Here is a 22,151-nt window from a genome sequence, read left to right as displayed (position 1 = left end):
ATCAGTTCCAAATGATGCTGCCATGATTCTAATCAGGCCCAAAATTGACAGGTCTTGAGATATTTTTCCAAGAGAATCTGGAAATCCAGACTTTTACATCACTTTTCCTGACTGGATTGTTAAATATTAACAGCAAATACAAACATTTTAAAATCGCTGCAGACGAAAAAAAAAAAAAAAGGCAAAACTTTGTGAGTCTCTTTTGCAACCTCTGCTCTTTATAACTGTGAGTAAACTGGGTATTTTTAGGAGAAATGCACCAGGACAGAGATGTGGATAGATGTAGCTTTATTTCCGGCAAGCTCCTGCATCTTTTCCATCTTTGTGAGAACAGAAAGACAGAAGGGATTAAACAGTTGGAACCAGCATACATACAGAGCTACCAAATTATCACTCTTAGTTGTGACAATTTGCGTATCTACTTTTCCTCCTTCGAAGAATAGTTCTCACCTCTCTCCTGTCTATTGCCTGGTGGATGAGGCCTGTATGCCACAGATTGCAGGCTGGGGCAAGAACAATATACAGACCTCCGCTCACTAGCTAACACCACACTCTCCCCTCTCGTCCAGGAAAGTGTATTGAAGTCTAAATAAGTGAGAATACTAAAAATAACAGAATGGCTTTCACTGACTAATTTTTTTAAGTAAATTCATCACAATCATTGATATTTTATCTACCATTGATAATTACTCACTTGTGACACAACTCACAAATGTTGGGACAGCATGTTTAAGAAATATTTTTAAAAATAAAAATAAATTTGAAGATGCATTGCTAAGCTTCCCAGACAGACCAGCACTCTCTGCCTCTGGGATCATCAGCCAAGGCATGGTGGGCTGGGTTGACCCCCCCAGCTCATATAGTCACATTTAGAGTATCTGGGACAAGGGTCTTAGGAACTTCACCAGAGACATTTGGACCCTTAAGATAGGACAGGAGAAATAAAAGACCTTTTTTTCCAAAGCAATCAGTGAGTTAGAGTCCAAACAATTTCATCTAACTGGCAACAGGGAACCCCACTTGGACTGGTGCTTGGATGATGCTAAGTCAAGTCCTGCTCAGCAGCAAAAACCAAGAAGGAGCCCATGTAATCCACAATCTTTCCTCCATGAATTGATCCAGAAGATGCAGAAACTGAACCCCAGTGCTTTCCCTGTTACCTCCTCATTTAGGATGATCTGTTTCTTTTCCACTACACTAGAAAATAAAAATTCAAAACACAGAATAGAAACCATACTCAGAAAGAAGACAGAGACAAAGAGGTGACTGGCAATTTGATGGCATACATCTCCTTGGGAGAAGGTGTCTGAATCTTAAAGTCAGATGATGACAAAAACGAGAGCAGAAACAAGTCTATTTTTTCTCTAGGTCACCATAGGGAACCAATCTAACCTATTTACAAGTGGTCTCAGGGGAACTATCTTTAAATAGCTATCTTGTCACCATCCTTTTCGTCATCTTCCACGATTGCTTTGGGTCTCTCGTCCCTGAGCAATGTCACACCTGCAAAACAAAGCACAGACCTGCAATTAAGTCCCTCTAATTAAAACATTAGGCAACCTTGCCGATAGACACAATACAAAGGAGCATGGCAACCCAGAAACCTTAGTGTCTACAAGGCTATCTGCTAAAAGTGCCAACCCGGAGAGGGAGCTGGGTGGCTTTATCTGGCCTTCCCAGAGGTGCTCAATGAGGACACTATTCTGGTTACAAAGGGATGCACCACCTGGAAGTCAGAGGCAGCCTTCATCTTCTTCTCTAAGTTCTGCTGCTAAGCTTGCAGCATGGAGGGATGAAAAGTAACCAATTGCTTTGCACTCACAGTTCTGCCACTCACTTAATCTGTGTTGGGCCAGAAAACACATTCACATCTAAGTCTTCTCAACATAAAATGAGGACAGTAACCATTATTATAAAGGGTTGTTGTGACAATTAAATAAGATATATGTCACAATGTTTAACCCAGAGCAACTAAATGTCGGCTTTTCCTTTCCCTTTAATATTTGCTCGTTTATTTACCTTTCGAAAAGAACTGGTAAGCCTTAGGAAGTCAAACTTAAAAGCATTTTACATCCAGGGAAATATTGAGCTCAGGCTCTGGACATGCCATTTCCAAATGTCAGTACTGTACCAGGAGGTGATGACGTTCACATGGTTCGGAGCAAAATGAGAATATAAGGAAAGTGTACTGAGCTTTTCATATGGCTGTATGCCTACACTTTTAAAAGCTGTTCGTTATTTCGAGATTATTTTTCCTTCTTTTGGGGATTAAAATATCCTTTGTTTTATGAAATTTTAGAGATGTTAGAAGGTTTTTAAAATGCAACCTTATAAAGTAAAATAAAAAGTTGCTGTTCCTATGTCGGGATCCACAGTATTTTGTTTGAAAAATGTACTGGGCCAGGCATGGTGGCTCACACCTATAATCCCAGCACTTTGAGAGGCCGAGGTGGGCGGATCACCTGAGGTCAGGAGTTAAACAGCAGCCTGGCCAACATGGTGAAACCCCATCTCTAGGAAAAACACAAAACTTAGCCAGGCATGGTGGTGGGCACCTGTAATCACAGCTACTCATGAGGCTGAGGCAGAAGAATCCCTTGAACCCAGAGACAGAGATTGCAGTGCGCCAAGATTATACCACTGTACTCTAGCCTGGGCAACAGGGCAAGACTCCGTCTCAAAAAAAAAAAAAAAAAAAAAAAAAAATTACTGGTCTGTGAAATTCAGAAGTCTGAGCACAATTTTCTGGACTGATCACCCCAGAAAGGACCAGCCAGTAAGGGTCACATGGTTCTGCTCATCCTGTGAAGTATAAAGTAAGGTCATTTAATGAAAGGTCAAAGGAAGCTGTGATGGAAGGCCAGTCCTCCATGGTCCCCATCATCCCACTCCAGCCAGCTTCCCCACCACTGCCTCGCACTGCCTCCTTCCTTCTTTTCATAATGAGAGGCCTTCCAGTTCATGAAGCATTTTATAAAGATCTACACTTGAGAAAGAGAAGCTGTGCACCACAAGAGGCCTTTCTACCACACTGGACTCCATTCAACAGCAGCAAATTAATGAAAACTATGTGTTGATCTTAATGACTATTCATTTGTTTCAGTTCCTAGTTTGTTCACATGGTTTCTTTACCAATTAGCTGGTATTTATTGGAGGAGAAAAACAATTTCAAGAGTCTGGCTGAGGCCGGGCGCGGTGGCTCAAGCCTGTAATCCCAGCACTTTGGGAGGCCGAGACGGGCGGATCACGAGGTCCGGAGATCGAGACCATCCTGGCTAACACAGTGAAACCCCGTCTCTACTAAAAAAAAAATACAACAAAAACTAGCCGGGCGAGGTGGCGGGCGCCTGTAGTCCCAGCTACTCGGGAGGCTGAGGCAGGAGAATGGCGTAAACCCGGGAGGCGGAGCTTGCAGTGAGCTGAGATCCGGCCACTGCACTCCAGCCTGGGCGACAGAGCCAGACTCCGTCTCAAAAAAAAAAAAAAAAAGAGTCTGGCTGAAACTACGGCTTTTGCATAAATCACTTATGAAACACAGTGGGAGATATTTCTCGTACACCAGCTGCACAGAAATTTGGATTTCTGTTTGGAGTTAAGGTTAGCATGGCAGGAGAACATGGAGTTAGCTATGCCAAGCCCCAAATGTTTCCATCCTTCCTTCTTTGATATCTCTTCACATTAAGCCAAAATCGAGTTGATTCAAAGTGGGCAAGAGCCTTTAAGTTTCCAAACGCAGATCAACTTTCTGGTTACTTTTGGTACCCTGTAAACTTAATCATATGAGAATCTGCTCCTCGCTGACTCCCCCAAAAGTTCCTGCTATTTCAGGAATAAGAAGAGCCTGTTAAATCATCACAGCCAGCCCTTCCCAAAGTAGGTTGGGCTGTCCACAGGAGCACAGGAGATAATTTCAAGTAGAGGGTGAACCAGCATTTTATATTAATATAGTTAAGAATTAATTTTAATGTCTTATAATGAAAAAATACATGGTAGCTCATAGAAATCTTGATTTCTTGGATATCATTGCTTAGGATGAGCCTTAAATCAGGAGTATCTACATGTCACCACTGCATTCTTGTTCTTGATGCTTTAATGACATGAAGATGGCCTGGGTTTGGGAAGCATTGGTCTGGTTTAACCTCCTTCTGACCCTCATGCTTTCAGGGGAAGCAGAGGTGCACCATTAAAGGAATATGCAGATCCTGAAACCAGAAAGCTTTGCCTTTGGTGATCATTAAGCCTTGAGCACTCACTTAACCTATCTGAGCCTCAGTTTATTCACTCGTAAAATTGGAGAACAAGTAATTTGTATCTTCCACAATGTGTGATGTCCCCAAATAGACTTAGGCCCACATTGTAGCTGCAGCCACATCATACATGAACCTCTGTTACAGCATATTTCACATTGTAGGAATCACTGGACAATACATCTTTCTCCCCTATTGAACCATGAGATTCTCTAAGGATATGCTAACATCTGGCACAAGACTTAGAATACAGTAGGGATTTAGCAAATGTCATTTCCTTCCCTTCATCCTCTCTCTATACAGAAGAGTTTAGGGAACTTGGCTGCTTGTAAGAGCTTAGTGGGTTTTAAGACCAAGGCTGCCAGTCCGAAGTCTCCAAGGGCCAATCAGCTTTGCAGCAAGCTGTTTTAGAGCACAATCCCACCCAGAGCACCAGCTAAAATAGTTCATGCACATTACATTATGGTCTCAGGGAGCCAGGGCTAGGACACCACCTCCTCTGATAAGTCACACTAGAGAGAATGTTCTATTCCCAGCAAGACAGAAGACGTGTCACTTTCAATGGACATCCTGGTCCCTTTCTCATGTAGAAGAGCAGGATTTTGATCTTCGATGTCCCAAACTGTCCAAATGTCCACAGCTCATGGACAATTTTCTAGGAGGATTCTCTTCAATGCTTCCAGCTTCATTATTCCTTTATCATGGTTCTATTTGCGACAAACCTCTAATAACACTTCTTTCGCTCTTAAGCAGGCCTTGGTTACCCAGATCTGACTAGTCAGAACCAATGCTCTCTGCCATGCAGTCACTGAGATGATGGCCCCTGGCAACCATAGGCCAAGCTGGGAGCAAGCCTGAGTCTGGCAGAGAAGCTTGAGATGACCCCTTTGAAGGGCTGTGCTCGCAGTTGGAACCTGTCAAGTAAGCTCATTAACTAAGGGGAGTGAAGGTAGTTAGCAAGAGATTTAGAAGACAGACTGGATCCTTGTCCAGTTTACACTTGCCAAGGGCTAATGAGAGATGTCTCCAGAGTGTATTTGTCTGTGAGTTTCTCTCAACACCCTTGTTAGAACCAATGTGAGTCCTTCTGAACATCTGCCGAAGGCTCTATCCTTATCAGCTTAACTACCGTTTCCATTACTGCCAAATCTTTAGCTACTAAAAGGCACTTCAAAAATAAAGTACTTCAGCTAATATGCTAATGAAAGATAGAATCACACAATATCTATAATTGCACTTACTTATGATATAGAGATTTGCTGATTCAAGGAATTCCATAATGTGTACAGAGGCTATTGCTATACAGCCTCTCCCCATCTCCACCCCCAACAGTTGTTTACTCTGTGTTGTTTGATAAACATTTTTGATTCAATAGAGAAGCTACTCTCTTAGGATGTAGATATTGGGATGTAGGCAGCTCTCATGTCAGGTAAATGAGCTCAACCCACTAGGAAGTTCCTTGAATCAGCAGGTTTATACAGAGAAGTAAAATGCTGTGGCTTAGACAATTCTCACCTTCAGAAATGGTTTGATTTATCTCACAGAATATAAGATTGAATAGAGAATGGAAGGAACTAACATTTGTTGAGAGGTTTTGATAGCCAAGAATTCTGCCAAGTGGTTTATGTACTTTATTAATTGTGTTAACAATGCTGGGAGACATATTTATGGTCCCCTTTTAGATTTATGGGCAAAATGAAGAAAGTTTTACAGTTTATGTTAATTGTCCAGGGTCACAAAGCTAGTATGGAGCAGAACCAGGGATGAAACCTAGACCTTTGTGAATCCAAAGCCCATGTTCAATTTTGTATACTAGGATGACTCCCTGCCCGTAAATATTTTTGTTTCTCTACCAAGTCTTCTCCTAGAAGGTCTTCAATAAAAACAGATACAAGCATGAACAGAAAATAATCAGTCTCCATCACATATTGCAAAATTGTGTTTGCCAGATAAAATATGAAACCAGCATATATGTAGTGAGTATTGCTATGTAGAAGTGATTGGACTAGACGTGAAGATCAGTACCAGAAACATAAGGCAGTCACAGCCAGTCCTCATGAATTCATCATGCAAGTTGTTCATGTAAGTCAATTTAAGCAGCAGCGACAATACAGGCAACAAGAAGAATAAAGGCAATACTAAATGAGATGACAAAGTTTTGTGTATTTGCATGCCGTGACTAATACAGAGTTAGTTAAGAATAGAAAAGAATCGTTTTGGACCTGAAGGAGTCTGATAGCAGAGGCTTTGAGCTGGATGACTATTGAAAGGTAGTTGGGACCTGGACAGAGCCAGAGCATGAGGGAAAACATGTAATGGATTAGAGGATTCACCTAGGTAGGAATGCACTTAACCTATGAGAAACACAGATGAGGGAGGTTCAGAGCTCCCTCCAGTCCTTGTACCATTTCTCTATTACTCATGCTCTGCACCACCCTGCCTAGCTCTTCTCCTTCCTAGCAAGTCTGAAAAATGTGACCCTGCCTATGCTTCTATTTTCTTCTCATCTTATTTGGAAACAACAATCTATTGGCAGAGGCAAAAAAAAAAAAAAAAAAAAAAAAAAGGTGAAAAGTTGATTTAAGCCATGTCACAATTCTAAGGCAGAATTTCCCATATCGTAGCATAATCTATAGAATGACTAGACTAGTAAAACTAATAGGTAGTACCAAAAAAAGTTCTATGGAAAATAGATCAGATCTGGGTTCTTCCAGATCACTGCAATAAAGCAAATATCTCAATAAAGAGAGCCATACAAATTTTTTGGTGTCCCAGTGCACATAAAAGTTAGGCTTATACTATACTATAGCCTACTAAATGTGAAATAGCATTATGTCTTTAAAAATAATGAGCATAGCTTAATTTAAAAATACTTTTTTGCTAAAAAATGCTAACGATTCTCTGAGTCTTCACTGAGTCTTAGAGAGGCTTGCCTCAATGTTGACGGCTGCTGACTGATCAGAGAGGTGGTTGCTGAAGATTAGGTGTTTGTGGCAATCTCTTAAGATGACAGTGAAGTTTTCTGCATCGATGGACTCTTCCTTTCAAAGTAGATTCTGCTCTAGTATGTGATGCTGCTTGAGAGCATTTTACTCACAGCAGAACTTTTTTCAAAATTGAGTCAATCCTTTCAAACCCTGCTGCTACTTTATAAACTAAGTTTATCTAATATTCTAAACCCTTTGTTGTCATTTCAACAATGTTCACAGCATCTTCACCAGTAATAGATTTCATCTCAAGAAACCACTTTCTTTGCTTATCTATCAGAAGCAAGTCCTCATCCATTCAAGTTTTATCATTAGATTGCACCAATTCAGTCATATCTTCAGGCCTCACTTCTAATTCTCTTGCTATTTCTTTTGCAGTTACTTCCTCCACTGAAGTCTTGAACCTCTCAAACTCATTCATAAAGGTTGAAATCAACTTCTTCCAAACTCCTGATAGTTTTGATATTTTGACCTCCTCCCTTGAGTCACAAATGTTCTCAATGGCATCTAGAATACCAAATTGTTTCCAGAAGGTTTTCAATTTACTTTGTCCAGATCCATCAGAAGGATCACTATCTATAGCAGCTCTACATTTGCCAAACATGTGTTTCTTAAATAACAAGACTTTCAAATTGAAGTAACTCCTCAATCCAGGGGTGCCAGTATAGATGCTACATTAGCAGGCATGAAAACAACATTAATCTCTTTGTGTGCCTCCATCAGAGCTCTTGGATGATGAGGTACATTGTTAATGAGCAGTAATAATTTGAAAGGGGTCTTTTTTTGGAGCAGTAGGTCTCAACAGTAGGCTTAAATTATTCAGTAAATTATGCTGTAAACATGTATGCCTTTATCCAGGCTTTGTAGTTCCATTTACAGAACACAGGCAGACTCAATGTAACATAATTCATAAGGGCCCTAGGATTTTCAGAATAGTAAATGAGCATCGGCTGCAAGTTAAAGTCACCAGGGCATTATCCCCTAACAAGAGAGTTGGCCTATCCTTTGAAGCTTTGAAGCCAGGCATTGACATCTCCTTTCCAGCTATGAATGGCCTAGATGGCATCTTGTTCCAATAGAAGGCTGTTTCATCTACATTAAGAAACTATTGTTTAGTGTAGCCACTCTCACCAATTATCTTAGCTAGATTTTCTGTATCACTTCCTGCGGTTTCTACATCAGCATTTGTTGCTTCACTTTGCACTTTTATGGGAGATGGCTTCTTTCCTTAAATATCGAACCAAATTCTGCTACCTTCCAACTTTTCTTCTCTGCTAGCTTCCTCCCCTCTCTCAACCTTCATATAACTGAAGAGAGTTAGGACCTTGTTCTGGATTAGGCCTTGGCTTAAGGAAGAGTTGTGGCTGGTGTGATCTATCCAGACCACTGAAACTTTCCCCATATCAGCAATAAGGATGTTTCACTTTCTTATCATTCCTGTGTTCACTGGAGTAGAACTTTTAATTTCCTTCAAGAACTTTTCCTTTGCATTTACAACTTGGCTCTTGGCTAACTGGTTGGTACAAGAGACCTGATTTTCAACCTGTCTTGGCTTTCAACATGCCTTTCTCACTAAGCTTAATCATTTCTAGCTTTTGATTTAAAGTGAGAGACGTGCAACTCTTCCTTTCAGTTGAACACTTAAGGGCCCCTGTAGGGTTATTGATTTGCCTTATTTCAATATCTTTATGTCTCATGGAATAGGGAAGCCAGGGGAGAGGGAGAGAGATGGGGGAATGGTTTGTCAGTGGAGCAGACAGAACGCATATACCACTTACAGATTAAATTCATAGTCTTACATAGGCGAGGTTTGTGGCACCCCAGAACAATTACAATAGTAACATCAAGCATCACTGATCCTACAGATCACCTTAAAAGATATAATAATGATAATAATAATAATAATAATAATAATAATAAAATTCTAAACAGTGTAAGAATTACTAAAATGCGATACAGAGACATGAAGTTAACACGTGCTATTGAAAAAATGGTTCTTGCTGCCTGCTAGATGCAGGGTTATCACAAACATCCAATTTTGTTAAAAAAAAAAATCAAAATCTGAAAAGCACAAAAAAGTGAAGAGAAATGGAATGAGGTAGGCCTATATTTCATTAACACTGCAAAACTCTAGTAAGGAAATATCACCCTGTAACAATTCCTTCTCCCCTTGGGAAACAGTCAGACTTAACAAATTATGACTGTTGTGTATTATTCTTAAATCAGTTATTCCAAGATCTCTGGACCCCTCGACCCATATTAAAACTGCTCTGAAAGAAGACAGAATACTGCCAAAAAATCATCTGTGAAGGCCCTTTCACTGGGAGACCGTGCTGGCTTGCTCCCCTCTCTGTTAGAAAACAGGAACAGCTTTATCCTTCATGTCCCAGTGAGGTAAGAGAGCTGTGATGGGCCATCACAGTTGACTCAGTGTTGAATGAGGTAATGACTGATGCAGGATGTTACTGAGGGCCAACAGATCCTGCCCAGGGAAATAATGAAGGCAGACCTCACAACCTTTCCTCTTTTTGAGCGAGTCATCTTCTGGTGTCCAATTTGCCTGACTGTGAGTTTTAGAGAAACCTCTTTTTCCTGCTTTAGCACCAAATATTTAATTATCTCTCCCACCTAGAATATAAACACCATGAGAGCAAGGACTTTATCTTTGGGGTTTGTTTTCCAGTGTATGCCCAGTACTTCAGCTATGCCTGGCACATAGTAGACACTCGATAAATATTGACTGAGCAAAAGCCAAAAACATCACTGCCTTAGGACTCTTGGATTTGTCTTTTCTGCCTCAAATATTGTGCTCAGTTACCCCCATGGCACACCCACATTTTCCTGAGGTCTCTGCTTAAATATCCCTTCCTCAGAAAAGGTTTCCTTGTGCACCTTGGAAATCTGAAGAAGCAATTTCTATCTCTCATTCTTCATCTAATTAACTTTATTTTCTTCACAGCATTTATTCCTAGCAGACTTTCTATTATGTATTTATCTATATGGTTATTGACTTTCTTTCAGTACCACTGCCTAGAACAGAGTCTAGGACATGACAAGTACTCAGTAAATATTTGTTAAAAGAGTGAAGACAGTTTGAAGATTAGACTTCTGCATGTCCTAAACTCCTTGTACTTTTAGCACATGTGCATGATCTCAGAAGCTTGCATGTAGTCAGTGCTTAGAAAAGCTGGTAAGTAGAAATGTGTGTGTGTGAAAGAGACAGAGAGAGAGTTGTCCCTGGCATGACTAGGTGGGGTCATAAACCCACCATTCATCTTGGTATACAGGTAAGTGATGAACACGAAGGGATGGATAGAGGTAAATGGATGTGGGAAGAGAAGAAGAGGTGGAGGAACAAGGACAGAAGTGCAGAGAACACAAATCCCATTGAGCACAGAACCAGAGCCTCTAATGTAGCTGGGGATCTTAAACCCCTGACTGTTTTTGTCATGATGTCTTCTTCTGAGCTGTTTTTTCAGTTTTTTTCTTTATTAAATGAAACAGTGGGGAAATACAGTTTTATAACAACAGCCAAATTTCGTCTTCTCCCTAGAGTGTTTCTTCTATTCCTATAATGCTAAAATTCCAAACTACAGCACAGATCAGTGAAAAACTGCCCAAAGGTGAGCTAGACCTGGGTTTGAACCCCAATTCTGCCACATTTTAGTGTTTGATCTTGATCATAATTTTATCTCTTCATTTTTCCATCTAGTTATCTCATCTTTGATCCAACCAATTAGCCAGTTAGTCATCTATCAATTTTATTCACATAAGACTTTAAAGCAGATGAGTAAGTTAATTAAATTCTCTCAGTTTCTTAATCTGTAAAACGAGATAATAGCCTCTCTATTACATTAGTTAATTTATAAAAATCCATGAGACATGACAAACTGAGTGCCTAACATTTAGTAGAAGCTCAATAAACATTAGCATATTTTCCCCTCTGTCACTCCCCCAACACAACAATCTGTATAAAATATACACATACATACAGAGTCATACTCTAGTCATGAATGTACATATCTTATTCCCCAACTTGCACTTGTCAAGGACAAGGACTATATCTCACAGAGCAGCTCCTTTAAAGACTGGGGTTGTACTCATAGTTCAGTATGATTTTTTTTTGTTTGATATGACACATATTAAGATAGCTATCCATATTTCTGCATCTCTTTTTCTGTCTCTTATTTTGAGAATTTGGCCAATTAGTCCAAGTATCTCAAGAGAACCAGTCATAAGACGCAAAATCCGTGGAAGCCTTGAGAGTAGGGCATTCCAGCTCTTCTCAAGGACCCACTGACATTTCTATTCCGTTGGCTCAGTGAATTCAACCAGCTCTGCTGAGGCATGAGTAATGCTCTGACCCTTTCCCATCCCCAGATCAGCCCCCTGGGGAGCTACTAGTGGAGATAAACCTAAAAGGTAGCAGTGAGTGTGGCTTCTCCCCAGAGCACTTCAGCACAATGCAGCTTGCTGGGCCAGGACAACAACGAGGCCCTGGGGACCTCCAGATGGTAAGGCTCTTGACCTGTCCCTGTCACACCCTGCAAATGCCCTGCACCAGCTTTTTTACCTGCTGCAAAGGGGGACGTGTGCAGGGCAGGTGTGTCTTTTCTCCTTGGCTTTTTCTGTTCCAGGTCAGTGTTATGAAGAGCAGGAATCATTTTGCCCTTTGGATGTCTTTCTTGAACATCATATCTTTTAATTAAATGTTCTGAAAACACACCTGCATGGTTAGGGGAGCACAGAGAGAAACAGGGTCAAATACATATATCCTAATATATGAGGACTGTGCACATTTATAGACATCTGGTGAAGACAGTCAATACAGCTTTCCAAACTTACTTTAATAAAGCAAGTCTTTTAATAAGAAGCATTAGTATTTATTGAGGCTCCACTAGGAACGTTGTCCATACAAAAGTTTTGCATGCTTGATTTTATTTTAGCCTCACAAAAACCCTGAGGAATTTAGTATTATGGCCACCATCACATAGCTGAGGGAAGTGAGGCAAATAAATGTGCCCATGGTATTACAGCTCATAGGTGTCCGAGAGCAGTTGAGCCCAAGTTTTTCTGCCTCCAAATCCCATCCTCCTCAGCCAGAGGGGTTCATCTGATGTACTGCAAGCTGTGTCTGCACACTTAATGCCCTGATACCTCTACCCTCCTGCTTTCTCACCTCTATGCTACAGTGAAATTTTTCTCCATCATTGATTAACTCTCTAAAAACAGCCTCTTGCATAACATTTTCCATAATTCGCTACCCACACTGAGCCCCAATGGTCCTTTTTAAGAACTTCCTTATGATGTCATTTCTTACTGCATATTTCAGCTATTATGTGCTGTTGTTATTTCTTAGAAAGCTGAAAGTTCATTCCCAGAAAGATCTATGTTTCATTTGCTTTGCAACCCTCAAGGTGTGCTGTGAACAGAGATGATAGTAAATTAGTGACTAAGAGGGAGGGAGAAAAGAAAGCAAAGCAAGGCAAAACTTTTGAGAATAAGAGAATGTCATGCATCACATCCAAGGGTGTTACAGAGACATGTTAGCTGTTTGCCAGACTGCTTTGCTTTTCTCTTGAGCATTGAGCTGGGCCCATTTCCCGACTTTCCTCATTATCAGGTGAGGCCTGGTGGCTGACGAAGGCCTGGTTCACATAAATCTCCCTGCCAGTCCTCCACTCTGTCTACCTCCCATGCCTGCTGGATGTTGATACTCTGTCTACCTCCCATGCCTGCTGGATGTTGCTACTTATCGTGACAGTGGAATCTCGTGTTGACTTTGCTCACCATGTGTTTATGATGTCAAAACACCTCAGACTGGGTCCCTGAATGACTCTTTGGAGCAGAGCTTGCCTTCATACCCCATGATTTCACTATTGGTGGGTAAAAAATAAACTTTTATTGTATTAAACCCCTAATATTTTGGAATGTATCTGTTATAGCAGCTTGCTATATTGTAACTAACACAGCGATACAGAGGTGGCTAGTGCACAAATTACTTTAACATACCTGAATATTTAAGGAAAAATGTGTATGACCAATGCAAGTTGCAAGTGGCTCTCCTTTAGAGCTGTGCAGATGACTTTGTCCATTACCTGGTATGAAAGGCGGGATGTGCAGCGCCGGTGTATCTTTCCTCCTTGGTTTTTTTTGGTCTGACTCAACATTCTGGGTGGCCTGTACATTTTTTCCCTTTCTAGGCTTCTTTTTGAGATCACAGTCCTTAATGAACTGGTCTGAAAGATCACCTAATTTTGACAGGATACAAAGAAATAAAGAATATAACATGACTAAGGATCCAGTCACAAACTGTTCGGTTCCTAATTACAATTGATGATGGTGCAGAGGTGATTTGGCCTGAAAAGGAAAAGTGTTTATTTATTATGGCCTATTCCACAAAGGAATTTATTAGCCTTGCATAAATTCATATAACAAAATTGAAAACTAGAATTCTGTAAAACTCCAGATTAAGGAAACTCAAAGGGATGGATCACTGAGGCAAAGAAAACTTAAAAAATATGGTCCAGCAAGCCACACAGCAGGTTTGAGTTAACTTTCTGGTGGAAGAATAGGCTCTGTCTGCTGAACGTACCTCCATTCTTTTTGCTCAAGACTTGCTGTCTTTGGAGACCCCAAGGGCCAGTATGGAACCTAAATTTCCCTCAATCTTGGAAAGGTTCCCTCGGTCCTCAGTGAATTTCTCACTTGACGTCATCATTGTGCCAGCCCCATTCTCCTAGTGATCCAGGACTCAGGTTTCATATTCGTCTTTTCACTGTTCCTGGCTTTGTAACCCTCCTACTTGCCCATCCTAACTCAAGATCCTACTGTCTCCTAACTCATTTCTTTACTTTTCTCAATCCTCTGCATTACCCCACCAGAGCTTTGAAGACTGGCTTTTACATCGAGTCCATCAGAAGTCATTATGGGTAATGAATCCAATCTGATCATGCCCTGCCCATTCAAGTCTCTCCTCTGCTCCCTCTTACTCCTCTGTCCTTTGTGTTGCTCTGCTTTGGGCTTCGCTGTCATTGTTTCAGCAATGGTTCACTGTTCCATAATGGTTTACCCCCTGCTCCAGACACAGCCTTTCTGGAGATTAAGGATTATAGTCTTTTTGTAATTTTATTCTTAATTGCCTCTCCCTCCATTAAATGGATGTTGAATGGTTAAGTGGGGTCAAGTTGATCTGAGTTCAAACATGGACTCTTGTCATTTTCTAGTTCTGAGAACTTGGACCTTCATTTCTAGAAACTTTAATGTTCTCTCATATTTAGAGTGGGGATAATACTAATATTAAATCAGTGTGTGTATGTGTGTGTGTGTGTTAAGAGAGAGCGCTCAATTTGTTAATGTTTGTAAAGCATCTGATACATTTGATATATTTCAGATGTCCCAAAATATTCACTCTGGCCATTGCTCACCCTCTAACCTTCCTCTAAATTTAGGGGAAAGCTTCCCATCTTCATAAATCTATCTGTACTAACTCCAGTCCTGAATGTTCTTTCTCATTTTCTTAATATTCACAGCATTTTTGTTCAAGTAACATATTTAAAAGATGATCTAGTTATTATTTCTGCATGTCTCCTCTGACCTCTTTACTGACAGGTGCCTTATCTTCTAACACTTCAGCAGTAATTAATAAATGTTTGTTGAATGAATGCTCGAATGAATAAACTGGAATATATTTTGTATAAGGAAACATTCTGTTAGGATTCAAAGAAGCCACAAGACAGTGAAGCTTTTTGTCTTCTTTGGAAACTCTAACTATGGCCTGGATATAGTCTGGATAGATCTACAGATATGAATAAATATGGAGAAATTTTAAAAGAGTAATTGGATATTTTAGTCCCTTCCCTTCCCTTTCATTTCCTTCTCTTCCTTCTCTCTTTTTAATTTAGAAAGTATTCAGGTAAATTTCTCTCTTTCCTTCTCTCTTTCTTATTTAAAAATTATTTGGGTAAGTTTCCTTAAAATGTTGAGGATTAAATGTGTTAAACCTTGGTGGGTCTAGATGCAACTCTCTTATTCATTCATTTAGTACACCTTTTCTGATTTTTCAATGCCTATGCTTTATCAGTTGTTAAATATGTATACCATCCCTGAACATATGATTTAATTGAGTTCTCATGCTAAGTCTACAAGGGTGTTATACTCTTTTCTCCATGTTGAAGATGAGGAAACTGAGGCTCAGAAAGCCAGGTAAAAAGCTGAGGGGTACACTGCTGGCAGGTTATAGTATCAAGATTAAACCCAGCCTCTTGGGACTATGTATCCTAATGCCCGGCCGCAAACACAATTTTAAAAGTTTATTGCCACATAGCACAGCTAATCTTTCCCCAATATTTTACATGCCATAGTCATGTGTTGAATAAATGAATGCTGCTCTGAATGGATACTGCCCTGCTGTGGGTCTCTGGAGGTACAAACCTGTCATGGGCTACAATTCAACCCCAGGATGCTGCTCAGTGCACAGCCATTTGCTTTAATTTTGACTTTTACTTCAATTGCACTTTTCCCCATTTTTGGAGAAATCTTGAACATAAAATATCTTGATGGCAAACGGGGAGAGGGGAGAGGAGGGGGGAGTCATAACCAGGCGAGGCATAGACAAAGGCTATGAATATGCAAAAGGCCCATCCATCAAAAGTCTGAGTGTCTCATTTTTAGAAATGGGTAGAGGCAGAAATGTTTCTGGTATTTTCATTACAAAGGTTATGCAAAAAGTCAGTTCTGGAAAGGAAACAGATTGACAATAAAGCAGAAAAAGGCTATTTAAAATTCTGTCTTGATAGGCAAAGAGAGATATTTGAAATATTTTATTGGTGCTGCACATGGGGTAAAAGTGTGTCAGGAAATACTGGAAACAAGCTATACTGACGCATTCCATTTATTGCCTCAAAAATGCTATGCCTGGGACTCTGTGAGACCCAGAAAAAGAGGACGACATTTCCTCTCTCTCTCTTTCTCTCTCTCAAATGAACTTCTCGCTGGTGCTTCAGCTAATATTTACATGGCAGACTCCACAGACCCATGGCTATTTGCCTGCCCATCTGGTGTTGGCTGTCACCAGAAGGCACAGACTATCAGGTTTCAGGGGGGCCTCTCTCTGACTTGCCTGCAAACCTAATGGCTGAGACACCTCTTCTCTGACTTCCACCACTGACATTCACAATCAATCATTTGTTTACCTAAGTGGCTGCAACGAGAGTCTAGCTTGTCCAGTCTGTCTTCTGAGAGTTCCAGTGGCTGCATTTGCTCAGTGGACATCATCAAATGAGGGTGGGTGGATGTATTTCTTCTCCAGCACTAAGGAAGGATAAAAACAGTGAATAAGTATGGCTCTGTTTATTCATTCATTCATTCATTTACTAAGTAAATATATTTGTTGAGCACTTGCTATTGTGTTCCCAGTTCAATCCTGTTTCTTTATGTATGCTTCTTAAATTTCCCTATTAGAAACTCTAAACTTGGGACTTAAGCCAAAATAAAATGAACCCTCCTACCCTCACACTGACAGACTTATCGGTAATTGTCATGTATCAAATGTCCAATATTTGCCCTCTCTCAGAGACACTTTTAGAGTTTCAGAATGAGCAATTGTCAAGTCTGAATGAGAAGTGAGTTAGCTGAGAGTCACAGAAAATCATGGTTAAACCTTGCCTATGTTTTTTCTGTTGAGTTCTGCAAAGTAGGATTATGTGTACTTCACAGAAGAGGAGACAGAGGCTCAGAAAGTTTAATTAATTTAATCACATGTCTATTAAATAGCTAAGCCTATATCCGGGTCCAGTCCTGTTGACTTCCATTAGACACCTGAGTCTTTAAAAATAAAATGAGTCCTTTGAACCCGAATTGAATAAGATTTCTGTTGTGTGTTTTTTTTTTATCATTACATTCTATAAATTACATTCTATAAGTATTGTATAAAGTAAGGAGACTACCTCCCCATCCACATTATAATGGTGGTAGAAACATGGTAGGAGAAAATCTGGGTTTTGGATAGATCTTTATTTTCTCCCTCGGGATTCCAGACATGAGAACAAATCTGTCTCCCTCCCCACCCTCCATCTTTCCTGGAAAGTTCACTGAACTTTCCAGAGCTATCAGTCATAGCCATTGCCCAGGAGCAGTAGAAATCCAGAATGGATATGTGTCAGGTCTGAAGGAGAAACGCATTAGCTCAGATTTATAGAAAATCTTCATTAGAGCCTGGCTAGATTCTGTATCTTGAGTTCTTTTTACATAATTTATTACTCATGTCCTACCATAGCAAGAGAGGTGGGGGAGGAATGAGTAAGATTAAAATCACCCAACCAATTATTTTCTGAGATTCCTTGACAAGCAGCATGCAGATGAACACACAGACCAGTTGTGCTAATGTTTCAAGCTCATAAAATGAGTTCAACTCTGTTGTCTTTTGAGGAATAAACCGGTTTTCTCTGCAAAGGCGGAAGAGTCTCTTCCTTTATGTGCTGAGATCACTGGATAGCAGATGGAGCTATTAACTGATCACTTGAGCATGGCTTTTAGTGTCACTCTGTGCAGACTGATTGTACTGAGTGACTTCAGCAGAAATCAATTCAGACCATTGTTTTCAGTGTTTGTGTAGAGATTGTCAACTCCCTGTGACCATCAGGAAGTATGCTGTTAGCTTGGATGGGCCATGGGAACATCACTCAGGATGAGTGCTGAGGTCTCAAGGCAGCATCAAATATGTTCTTATGCATGTATTTAACCAATTTTCTTCCTCTTCAGGCACAGTCACGGGCCTAGTCATACACGTTATGTTGAAAATTACCCCATAGAGGATCTGGTGAAAATATTCATTCCTCAGAAAAAGAAACTAAGGCTCAAAAATCTTGTAATGACCTACCATTAGTAAAACACTTAGGATCAGAGTCATCATTTGAAGCTATGCACTTACTGTGTACTGCAGGTCCTATCTGGTATTAGTACCTTTCTCCTTCTCCCCAACCCTTGAAAGGTAAGGCATTTTTAAACTTGGATCCTATGGCTGTTCTTATGTGCCTAATAGCAGGTTATTTATTTTGAATCTGGACTCTTGAGTCAAACAGACCTAGGTTAAATCTCAGCTCTTAAACTAAAAAGCCATATGACTTTGATGAAGTTGCTAAATCTTAAAGATGTAGTGAGAATAAATGGAGCCCAATGCAATAGCATCATTTTTGCCCCCTCTCCCCACAAGCTAAGGCTGCTACAATAAAATTTGCGAAGGCTAACATCTTTGTGGTGCCCACACAGTCTGACACCCAGAAACATATGTCCCTCTCTGTCCCCCCAGCTTACCCTGAGTTTCCTCATCTGAAAAATCGAGATAATAATACCTACTGGGTGGAGAAACTGTGAAAATGGAATAGCATAGCTGCATGCTGAGCACATTGTAGGCACAATTCAACTGGCAGCTATTTTTATGTAATGTTGGCTATCTACCATGCTAGATTTTTGGCTAAGGAAGACCTGTTGTATAATGAAAAGATTCTAAAAAGCAATTGAACTTTTCTTTCAGATGCTAAGCCATGGGAGGTCCAGCCCTCCTCTGAGCAAAGCAGCTATGGCAGCACCAGACTAGAAAAAGAAAGCCTGCCTCTGGCCAATGAATTGAATAATCAAACATGTCAGAGGCCCCTGGACAAGGCGAGGGAAACTAGTGATTCATCACAAAACTGACACATGCTTCCTCCACAGCATAGCTCATCTTGTCTATGGGAGAAACAACACTATTTTAAATCAGTGTGATTTAAAGAATGATGGTGGTGAACCAGCAAGACTGTTTGCTAAGGGGCTGAGAGACAATTTCCAGATCTGGGATTTTACATTACAAAAATATCCCATGCTGGGCAGGGATGTGTTTTGCTCATGGGATTAGAAGATACTTTTATCATGAATGATGTCATTACGGACTTCTTGGAAGAAAATTTTCGCACAAAGAAAAGAACAAGTAGGTGGACGGGAAAGACATTTGGAGTTTAGTATTGGCTTATTGATAATTGTCATAGCCTGTTAGTATAATGGCCCCATCTCCCAACTCACTCTCCATTTCCATCCTCAGTGAGAAGAGGTGCTCTTTATAAGTGAGCTGTTGTAAAACATGAGCCGGTCTAATTCTTGACGTAGGAAATGGAATATTTCCATTTCCTATTCCTGACTCTGCCCATGCCTTTCTCTCTTTAATTTAGTCTCTACCCCAAGCAGGTGTCATAATGGGATGCTGTACTTGTTGGGCTGCCCAGGGAAGGTTTCATCTCCCTGTAATTTGGGAACTTTCTAAGGCAACAGCTCCTTCTTTCATGTCTAAATAGTTGGTCCTCTGGGTCTTCAGATTTCAACCAAAAAGCTAGGGCCTCCAGAGAGGCTTGTTGTCTAATAGTTCACATTCGGGGGTGTTTCATAAACTGTGTCTACTACAAAGACTTGTGACTTTTTAACATCCTCGTGCCACTTATTGGTTCAGTGTAGGCTCTGAATTCTAACACTCACACAGAGACGTGGATTGCCACTGTCATTGCAGTATCAGCCACCCACCCTTGTGACAAGCCTGGAGCCAAATGTGCTGTGGAAATCAGCACTCTTTAAATTATATAACAGCTCTAGAGGGGTCTCCAGGAGCACCAGCAATCACATCCATTATTTCTGCAGCAAAACTATGAATATTCACACTAAGCGACATAAAAGACAAACCACAAAAAATTCACATTCTTTCAGGTCAGGCTTTGCTACCAGATGAGTTTGTGTTGAACTTCACAACAAACCTTTCGGTTTTCAAAATGTTTCAGATTTCTTAATTAGAGAATGAAAGATTATTGATCTGAATTATTCTTCTGGTGGTGGTTGCTTGACAGAATGTAGGTAGTCAGTGTAGCATGCAAGAGACCAAGAGATATGATTTCAGGGTTTGAGAAAGGATTTCAGGACTTCAGATTTTAAGCTCTTGTGACTTGCTCTTACTAATCCTTACCTTCCTTTTCACAAGGGACAAAACCTTTCTTTTCACAGAGAGACACTTGTAAATGCAAATACCACTAAGAGCAGCAATATGTAAATTGCTGTCACAATACACAGGGATTGTTAATGACAAAGGTCACCTTCTCTTTTGAGAAGGAGACCTGAAAGGGGGAAGGAATTGGGTGCCAGAAAAGGGACCCCACTATATTGCAGAAAGGCAGGCACACCAGCAGAGCTGAAACACATTAGTTGGTTCGGTGTGTGGTCAGAAGCTGGTCTGGACATTTTGTCTTTTCTCTTATCATTGAGCAATTTTCTCAGTTAGATGTGAGAATATGTGTTTTAACTTATGGGAAGAAATTTCCTCTCACCTGTAAGATTGGATGCTGTGAGTCAATATAAAGTAGAAGCCAAGGTTTGGCTGCTTGTACCACTCTCTAGCTGGGTGAACTTGGGACAGTTATCTGTTCTCTCAAAAATTTAGTTTTCAAATCTGTTAAATGGGGAAGATAGTGGCTCTTTTCCAGGGTTGTTGAGAGTATTAACCATAGAATGTGCATGCATGGAGCCCCGAGCCCAGGTCCTGTACACACATTTTCCTGAGTGTAAGGGGCCTTCTTGGATCTTTCAGTCCTCCATTTGTGATTATATGTCTATCTAAATTGATCCACCAGAATTACCTCCTTATCCCATCTCTGGCCTTCTCTGAAGCTGGCAATGAGATGAGAATAGTTCAAGACAAAAATCAACCGCAGAATACCCATTTCTAAGTCTTGGGAACATAATAAAACTGATTCTCAGAAGCAAGTTGACACTTAGCTTACCCTACAATATTCTAAAGAATATCCCCCAAAGTAATTAGGTCTTGATTCGCTTGATGGAATTAAAAGGTAGAAGGTTGTATCCAGCCTATGTGGTGTCTCATTAATGCACCCTCTGGCTATGTAAAATACATTTTCATTGTCAAACCTCTTTTTAACCAGAGGATTGAATTCAGGTCAAAAAGTACCATCTTTTAAAATCAGATTTGTTCATTTAGGAAACCTAAATTGTTAGTATTCCTGGAGGAGAGTCTGACTTAAAGTAGGGCATGGAAATGTGCTTTGAGAAGCATACTTTCTGTACTTTCCCCAGCCTTGGAAGATAAACCTCTCTAGCCTGTGTGAATATGCAGATACACCAACTTCATCTTGAAACTTTGCAAATGAGTTTGTGAGGACTCAGGCTTTTACAAAATTCAGTTCCCTCCCTTGGAAGGATGACTTGAAAGTGGTAACTTTTTCTGCTCTCCACTCAGCCCCAGCTTAGCCTTGCTCCCTAAAGCACAACCCCGTGTCACCAGCTACAGCCTTCTTTGTCCCAGTAACTTACTGCAAACTTGCTTTTCTCACCACAAAAGTTCTTGGAGTAAAAATCTGAAGCACTTACCAATCAGTGCAGATGCAGAGACGAGAAGGCAAGAGACAGGGAGGGCGTGTGTGCTCACCGAAGCTGGGCCTGGCTCCTCTGTGGCAGTGGCTGCTGCTGGCCGGCTTCAGCTCCTCTTATCTAGGGACCAGCTGCTGCTGTTGCCATGGGGATGCTCTGTTTCACAGGCACCAGGGCAAGGGGGATGGAGAAGGAAAGAGGACTAACATCTCCATCGCTGCTCTCCACAGCAATAATTGTACATTACAAAAGTACAATATAGAGTCATGCTTTGAGTTTCCAGTGTGCACACCAGAGAAATTCAGACAAACCAGCTACATCATTAAATTCCCATGCAATAGATTTTTTGGCCTGATTTTGTAAATATGGAAACTGAGGCACAAAGAAGTTAAGTGATGTGCCCAAGAGAGACCACAGCTAATTTTGACTCTCAAAACTGTTTGAGTTTAAATCCAGAGTACTTTCAATAACCACGGCTCCTTCTCAAAGTCCTATCATGAGGAGGAAGAGAAGGGTAGCT

At 40.6% G+C, this 22,151-nt stretch overlaps 1 protein-coding gene across 3 annotated transcripts; it reads right to left on the bottom strand.

Moving 5' to 3' along the window:
* Positions 1–271: 271 nt before the first annotated feature.
* Positions 272–21,921, bottom strand: PPP1R17 (protein phosphatase 1 regulatory subunit 17). Of its 3 annotated transcripts, XM_023186036.1 has the most exons (5): positions 21,632–21,921; positions 16,429–16,546; positions 13,333–13,485; positions 11,808–11,960; positions 272–1,503 (listed from the first exon to the last, which is right to left on the bottom strand). In XM_023186036.1, exons 2-5 carry the CDS (start codon positions 16,508–16,510, stop codon positions 1,424–1,426), a joined length of 468 nt encoding a protein of 155 aa, XP_023041804.1. In that variant the 5' UTR covers positions 16,511–16,546; positions 21,632–21,921; the 3' UTR covers positions 272–1,423. The 3 variants fall into 3 exon arrangements, with proteins under 3 accessions (XP_023041804.1, XP_023041806.1, XP_023041805.1); XM_023186038.1 differs by lacking the exon at positions 13,333–13,485; XM_023186037.1 differs by lacking the exon at positions 21,632–21,921 and having other exon boundaries at positions 16,429–16,555.
* Positions 21,922–22,151: the final 230 nt, after the last annotated feature.

Source organism: Piliocolobus tephrosceles, chromosome 8, assembly GCF_002776525.5.
Source record: "Piliocolobus tephrosceles isolate RC106 chromosome 8, ASM277652v3, whole genome shotgun sequence".
Classification (NCBI taxonomy): domain Eukaryota; kingdom Metazoa; phylum Chordata; class Mammalia; order Primates; family Cercopithecidae; genus Piliocolobus; species Piliocolobus tephrosceles.
Note: the sequence above shows the minus strand (reverse complement) of the source record. Positions and strands in the feature narration are given on the sequence as shown.